Source organism: Sinocyclocheilus anshuiensis, unplaced genomic scaffold, assembly GCF_001515605.1.
Source record: "Sinocyclocheilus anshuiensis isolate Anshui unplaced genomic scaffold, SAMN03320099.WGS_v1.1 scaffold1543, whole genome shotgun sequence".
NCBI classification, from domain to species: domain Eukaryota; kingdom Metazoa; phylum Chordata; class Actinopteri; order Cypriniformes; family Cyprinidae; genus Sinocyclocheilus; species Sinocyclocheilus anshuiensis.
Window position 1 is genome coordinate 1,183,437 of NW_015551074.1, and position 8,281 is coordinate 1,191,717.

The following is an 8,281-nucleotide window of genomic DNA, read 5'->3' on the forward strand; positions in this document are numbered from 1 at the left end:
TCTCTCACACACACACACACACACACACACACACACACACACACACTCTCTCTCTCACACTCACACGTGATTAAAAAAAAGGTAACTGCAACTTTTTATCTCACAATTTAGTTGATCTTTTGCAGTTCTGACTTTTCTTCTCAGAACTCTGAATTGCACAATATAAATGTAGAATTGCAAGATAAAAAGTCGCAATTGTCTTTATTTATTTATTTATTTAATTTTGTGGTGAAACAAAAAAAAAACAGAATTGTGATATATAAACTCAGAATTGCAAAATGTAACCTCGGAATTGCTAGGAAAAAAAATCAGAATTCAGAGTTAACATCTCAATTCTCTTTTGTTTGTTTCTGTCATGGAATAACTTGGAAATTACTTTATCTCGCAATTCTGAGAAAAAAGTTAGAATTGTGAAATAAAAAGTCACACATTTTTTAAAATGTATTTATTTTATTCTTTTGCAGAAATGGGCTCATTGTTCGTTATTTTAAATAAAACTGTAATTGCATTTTGTTCATATATTTTGTACAACTGTATATTTTCTGAGCACTTTAGGGTATTAAATTATATCAACAATGACTTTTTGTAAGACACAAGAAGCGATTCTTAAACCTGGAATCAGAGTAGCAGTATAACGACTTGTTGTGCCTGACCCAGGTGCATTGTGGGACGCTGGCTCTGTATTTGATGGTAAGTCAGCGCTTGCATGAGCTGCCAGCACACGATCGCATGCAGATGTTTAGCAGGATGTTCACGCTGTTCATGACAGGCTGTGAAGCTACTCCAGAAACACTATAAAGCATCATAACTGTGTCCGTATGATACTCATCTGAAGATTCCTCAGATTCTTTAATGCATTTGAGTTTGGAACGACTTTTCTTCCAGGATGAATTATTCCTTTCTACCTGTAAACAGCTTGGTTTCTATTAAACTGGTTTTATCCGAGGACATAAATGAATCGCTCTTTATTCCCTGCAGGCGTCTGCGGCGGTGAACTCAATTACGTCTGATGGGGAAGAATGCACAGAGACCTTTACATCCATTTATATTCCACATGAGCGTCACGTCTCTGTGTTTCACTCTCTTCAAAGCTCCGGCTGTGACTCCTCAAGTCTGTCCTGAGTTTACAGAGGTCAGAGGTCACCTGTGATGAGGTCGGGAACAGTGTAAATGTTCGATTTTTCAGCTCGGCTCGTCTCACTGGGACTTCACATTAGTCACATTACAGCCCCGCCGCCACAGGAGGACTGACATGTACAGCGGCCAATCACAGTTTGCTGATCTCATGTGACATTTAGAGGCAGGTAAATATAGTTCAAGAGAAACATCCATTGATGTTGTGATGAAGACATTTAAAAAATGTGAAAATTGTGTGTGTGTGTGTGTGTGTGTGTGTGTGTGTGTGTGTGTGATTTGTGTACAGGTGTGTGTGTGTGTGTGAGAGAGCGAGTGTGTGTGTTTGTGTGTTTATGTGAACGTGTGTGTGTTTGTGTGTGTGTGAGAGAGAGAGTGTGTGTGTGTGCGTGTGTGTGTGTGTGTGTGTGAGCGTGTGTAGATTTCATCTGCTTCCACTTAAAACGTCCTGCAGGAATGTGTGTGTGTGTGTGTGTGTGTGTGTGTGTGTGTGTGTGTGTGTGTGTGTGTGTGTGTGTGTGTGAGTGTCTGTATTTGTGTGTTCATATGAGCCTGTGTGTGTGTGTGTTTATATGAGCCTGTATGTGTGTGTGTGTTTATTTGTGTGTGTGTGTGTGTCTCACCGAGTGTCGGGTCGTACTCCCAGATGAATCGTTTGGTCAGGAATCGAACCACCAGAGCTGCACAGACACACAGAGAGAAAGCGACGCTGTGAGACTCAGTGAGGATGAAGGTAAGAGTCATAACACTACATAACGGAGTGACCGTCTCAGGTCAGTTTAACCGTCCCTGCTGCTGTCTGAAGAATCTTACCACACAAACATCAACCATCACTATATTCATATTCATATTCATTTAATCCTGATACATATGGAGTGAATTCACTGTAACACCGTGTCTACACCCTACAGTAGAACCCATTATAATCAGTGATGCTGTCTGCACTGACACGTCACGACAAATACCCGACAGTAAACTGATGCATCGTTCTATTTATGATGCACTGACACAAAATACAAGTCTCATCCGGTGTAGACACGGTGTAAGAGTTGTGCCGTCAGAGTTGTTTATTTGTGTTTGTAATAGAGCCGCTTTTCCAGCGCTGTTGGTTCCGGAAGTATTTTTTCCATTCCCTTTTCCCTTTGGGATTTAAAAAAGTCTTTAAAAGTTATAAGCCATGAACCAGCGCTGTGCTTCTGCTGAAAACACTGACTTGAATGCGCATGACGCAGATACAGCACAGATATGAGATTGGGGTGGATGTGGGTGTTGTGAATGAGATTGAGTGAATCTCAGCTCGGCAGAAGCTGAATGAGTGCAGCTCTTTTGTGCTGCTGTCTGAAATAATGAGCGTGTGGGAGAGCTGGTGACCTTCCTTCACGTCCTCTCCATCCTGCACTTGAAGACTGAACGAAAATAGTGGCGGCGGCGGCACTGCGGCCCACAGAGACGCGCGTGAATTCTCTTTCACTGGAGGTCAGGCCTCAGTCGAGCGTTTCACATGCAAACAAACGAGCGCAGTGAATCCATTACATAAAGGAGCTCAGATTTCATCTGCTTCCACTTAAAACATCCTGCAGGAATGTGTGTGTGAGTGTGTGTGTGTGTGAGTGTGTGTGCGTGTGTGAGTGTGTGTGTGTGTGTGTGTGTGAGTGAGCGTGCGTGCGTGTGAGTGAGTGAGTGAGTGAGTGAGTGAGTGAGTGAGTGTGTGTGTGTGTGTGAGTGAGTGTGTGTGTGTGTGTGTGTGTGTCTGAGTGTGTGTGTGTGTGTGTGAGTGTGTGTGAGGAACACACTCCCCTCCACCTTCATATTTGACTCCTGGTGAAACATCTGCTGACAGCTGGAGCGCAGCGGTGATTAATGACACTGGTTTACTGCAGAACACTCGGCTATTCAACACAATCGAACCTGTTTGTTCAGTGTCTGCCCAAAACCTCCAGCCGAGGAAATGAATGGCAGTGCAAACATAAAACAAAACAAATGTTACATAATATGAGAATGAATGGCATGTACGGCACTCGTTCATCTAGTTAGGGTTATAGTCATTTTTTTGTGTGCGTGTTTGCATTCATACAGTTTTATTTTATAAATGTTTTATTTATTAGTTTTAGTTATTTTAGTAGTTAAATTGAACAAAAGTACAGTTTAGAAAGTTTTTATTTTTCAAATAATAAAATGTATAATAAATTAAATGTAAGTTTTATTTAAAATAATAAAATGCATAATAAGTTAATTTAAAATAATAAAATATATGAGTTTATTATAAAATAAGTTTAAGCTAAACTTTATATCAGTTCATGCTTTTGTTGTAAATTTTATTTCAAAGGACTAGTTCACCCCAAAAATAATCATCTTCATCTTTTCATCTTTTTCTTAAAGATAGCTTTTGTTTTTGTTCGTACAGTGGAAGTCAATGGGGTCCAATGTTGTTTGGTTCCCAACATTTTTATGGTGTATGTAATGATATGGATTGAAATCGAAATCTAAAGACACAAAAGATAAAGTGTAATAAAATAAACACTTTGTGGATGTTTTTTGGTATTTTGGATGTTTAAACCCTTTGGGGCGAAACCAGGTGAGAGTGAGGAATAGTCTGAGAAATCACTTTCGAGAGAACAGATGTTTTTGTCTTTTACAAAAAAATTTTTTTAATTTGTAGCTTAAAGATTACTGGAGTACGTTTTACGAGAAAATAAAATGTCAATCTTGTCAGGTTCAATTCAATGTTTCTTGCCATTTCTTTGTAACTGTTTGTGTAATTTGTTTCTAAACCAATTTTTTTTTCAGTGTAAATACTGTCGATGTCTGTTTGAGTGCTTTAAACACTTTGTGGAGTTTAGGTGCGAGTTAAATTTTGACTAAAACTTTCAGATGTACGCGTTTTTAGAAAATCAGTCTAGTGATGCTGATGACATCATCTGGTCCTCAGAGGCGGGGCCTAAAAGGAGAACTTCCCTCATCCTAAAAACAAAACTTTTCAAAACATGCTAGCAACATGTTAAAATATGTTAGCAATGTGTTAAAACTTTGACAATGTGCTAAAAGATGTTAGCAACATGTTAAAATACGTTAGCATTGTGCTAACAAAAATTAACAATGTGCTAAAACATGCTAACCATATAAAAATATGCTAACAATGTGTTAAAACACTAAAAACATGCAGGTTTGGAATAACTTGAGGGTGAGTAAATTATGACAATATTTTCATTTTTGACTTGTGCTTGGCCTATGCTAGCAATCATGTTAGCAATGAGCCAAAACATGTTTGAAACTTTTCAAAACATGCTAGCAACATGTTAAAATACATTAGCAATGTGTTAAAAATGTCAACAACTAACACATGCTAGTAACTTGTTAAAACATGTTAGCATCTTGCTAAAACATGCTAATCATATTAAAATATGCTAACAATGTGTTAATACGTTAAAAACAACATGTTAGCAATGAGCCAAAACATGCAAGCAACTTGTAAAAACATATTTGCAACTTGTCAAAACATGCTAACAACATGTTAAAATATGTTAGCAATGTGTTAAAAATGTTAGCAACATGCTAAAAAGATACAGGTTTGGATCAACTTAAGGGCGAGTAAATGATGACAATTTTCCTTTTTGGGTGAACTATCCCTTTAAATCTGATACGTTTTCAGAAAACAAGGCTTTATATTTTAAGTAATTTTGCTTCTTAAGTAAAAGTATCTTGATTTAATAATGTTTAGGTATTTTTACTGGAAAACTAAATAAAATGCTGCATAAGAAAATCGCTCTTTTCAGTGCATTGATTTCTGGAAAATGAATCATTCATAATAAGACCAGAAGCATGAATTAAGAGAGTGAATGTTTGATGTTCTGATGTCCGTTATTGTTAATGTCATTAGACAAACGCAGGCCTCGTTATCATCAGTGGATTGATTCACTTGTGCTGATTATGGTCTAGATGTTTGTTCGTGGAGCTGCTCTCATTCTGGTCTGTTTGGAGCACATTTATCATTTTCCCACCGAATGCAGCCGGTTTGAATCAGGGATCAATGGATCTCATGTTATTCTTCCCAGAAACTCTCACATCAATCCCAGCATGCCTCATTCTGAGCTGACGAAGAGAACAATTAGCACCGGGGGGGGGGGAGCGAGCGTCACTGAGCGCTGAAGGCATCGACGAGCCACAAACGGCAGATCCCGAGAAGCGTTTATCCAAACTCAGCGAGTCTGAGAGCTGAAGTGTAATGTTAACGCAGCCTGTGTTTGTGCTTCATATGTCTCTGACCGTCTGTTCGCAGCGTAAACAGACCTCCTGCTGAACAGACTTCCTCTCACTGAAGGTCAGCAGCCTCTGTGTCCTGCAGAAGCGTCCCAGAAGGCCTTTGGCCGGCGGATGTTCTCTCGGGCACGTTCGCGTTCCGCGTTTGCTTCAGGTCCTTCAGGAGCCAAACTGAGTGAGACGTCATGTGTAGTGAATCCTAGCAACTAGCCTAGGACTGTTAAATCAATGTTAAATCAAGCTAACAACATGGTAAAACATAACGAACTAAAGCATGTGTTAAAACAACGTGCTAAAACAAGCTTGCAGCTCGTCAAAACATGTTAACAACATGTTAAAGCATGCTAGCAACGTGCTAAAACATGCTAGCAACATTCTAAACCATGTTAGAATGACAAAAATGCTAGCGATTGTCAAAACATGTTAGCAATGTGCTAAAACATGCTAGCAACTGGTTATAATATGCCAACAACGTGCTAAAACAGTTAGCAAAACATGCTAACACCTTTTCTAAACCATGTTAGAATGACAAAAATGCTAGTGATTGTCAAAACATGTTAGCAATGTGCTAAAACATGCTAGCGACTTGTTATAATTAAATGTCAACAGCGTGTTAAAACGGTTAGCAAAACATGCTAGCAACATTCTAAACCATCTTAGAGTGACAAAAATGCTAGTGATTGTCAAAACATGTTAGCAATGTGCTAAAACATGTTAGCGACTTGTTATAATATGACAACAACGTGCTAAAACGGTTAACAAAACATGCCTAACACCATTCTAAACCATGTTAGAATTACAAAAATGCTAGCAATTGTCAAAACATGTTAACGATGTGCTAAAACATGCTGTCAACTTGTTAAAAAATGCTAACAATGTTCTAAGACATGCTAGAAACTTGCTAAAACATGTTAACATGTTGAAACATGTTAGTAACTGGTCAAAGCATTCTAGCAATTTGCAAAACATGTTAACAATGTACTAATAATGTTAGCGACTTGTTAAAACATGTTATCAATGAGTTATAACATGTTAGCAACATGCTAAAATGTTAAAAATGCGAGCAACATGCTAAAACATGCAAAAACTTGGTAATGTGTTTAAATATTCTAGCAACTTGTTAAAATGTTAGCAACATGCTAAAACATGCTAATGTGTTTAAACATTCTAACAAATTGTTAAAATGTTAGTAACTTGTTAAAATGTGTTAGCAACATGCTAAAAGACGCGAAATCATCCTAGAAACATGTTAGCAATGTGTTAAAACATGTTAGTAACATCTCACTGACTTTCTCTGAATTCTCTGAGTAAAAAAGTCAACCTTCAAGCTTTTCAGAGTTATTTTAAACTTCCAGACGTGTGTTTTTGTCAAGCCAACATCAAAGTTCATCAAACTTCACTCTACTAGTTCATCAGCTGCTGTTTCGTTAACCGGTGTTTGTCAGACCGTAACCTATCAGAAATAAACATCGCCTCTGTTTACCCTCGACTCTCAGAAATAATTATACGTGTGAGCATCATGATGGTCTATGCGAACAGCAGTTAATGTCCACAGATGGCGTTTCTACAGCTCCTCTAGACATTCAGCATGGCGTTTTTACCATTAAAACCTTCAATACTGACTAAACCTCTGCAATATAATCACACAGCAGTTCACTGCAGTGCACAGATGTGATATTTCAGCACTGCATTCGATGTTTCAGCTTCATCTGGAGCAAAATTAAACCCATTATCTCAGCATAAATGTTCACTGCATTCATGTGCATTCATCTGTAAAAACGCTTCCTAATCGGAAACTGGACCAGAACGGCCTCTGGAGTCATATTTACGACAATGGAGATAGTTTTGATAAAAACTGTTACATTTTATTCGTTTTTCCCGCAACATCTTCATCGTATGGACAAAATGAAAAACGCAATTGCGACTTGTTTTCCATCTAACAGTCCTGACTTTTGGTCAAATTGAGAGATATAAACTCAAAACTCGAAGAAAAAAATTCAGAATCGTGAGATTATAAAGTCCAAATTACCTTTTCACAATTTAGCCTTTGAAAGTTTATATCTTACGGTATTTAACAATTCTGACTTTATTTCACAATTCTGACTTTTTTTTCTCACGATTTTGAGTTTATATTTCACAATTCTAAATTTATATTTTACGATTTTTAGTCTATATCTCGCAATTCTGAAAAAAAGTCTGAAATTGTGAGATTAAAAGCTGCAATTACTATTTTTTTTTATTCTGTGGCAGAAACATGCTTTCTTTAGCCGTTACAGTCATGCATATTTACGTACATAACCATTTAATGCATACTGTATGCATTTTTAAGCATTTATTTCACCAAAATGTCAGAATCAGCTTCTAGATGAATGTATTGAATGTTTGATACAAATGTGACACAAATGAGGATATTGATTAAATTGCATTTTGGCTTTAATTTGATTTCCGCAAGAATAAACCTGCACCACTTGAGCGCGACAAACTAAAAGTAGACAGTAATAGCAGAACTCGGTATGAACGTCTTGTTTGTTGAAGTGATCAGCATCACGCTTGTGCTGTCATGTGATGATCTCGGTCCAATCACAGCACTGCTCTCAGCATCACTTCCAGATTGATTTTTCTTCTTCCTGTCAGTCTGATGACTCTCGCTGAGCCTCGTTAAGCAGAAATCAGAGCCAGATCAATTAGTGTCATTAACTGCAACACTAACGCTTGTGTGTTAAAGGGGTCATATTATGCGATTTCAATTGTTCCTTTCTCTTTGGAGTGTTACAAGCTCTTGGTGCATAAAGAAGATCTGTAAAGTTGCAAAGACTAAAGTCTCAAATCCAAAGAGATATTCTTTATAAAAGTTAAGAGTCAGCCACGCCTACCTAAAACGGCTCGTTCT

General features: G+C 37.7%; 1 protein-coding gene across 3 annotated transcripts in view; it reads right to left on the reverse strand.

Moving 5' to 3' along the window:
- rerg (RAS-like, estrogen-regulated, growth inhibitor) overlaps positions 1 to 8,281 on the reverse strand; it is a 24,331-nt gene that overhangs the window by 7,437 nt on the left and 8,613 nt on the right. The window contains exon 3 of one of the 3 annotated variants that reach the window (XM_016452163.1): positions 1,758 to 1,814. The exons of 1 other annotated variant lie outside the window; for it this stretch is intronic. In XM_016452163.1, the coding sequence (XP_016307649.1) occupies positions 1,758 to 1,814 (57 nt within the window). Of the gene's footprint in view, positions 1 to 1,031; positions 1,121 to 1,757; positions 1,815 to 8,281 lie in introns of those variants that run through there. One more of the 3 variants, XM_016452165.1, reaches the window with a different exon arrangement.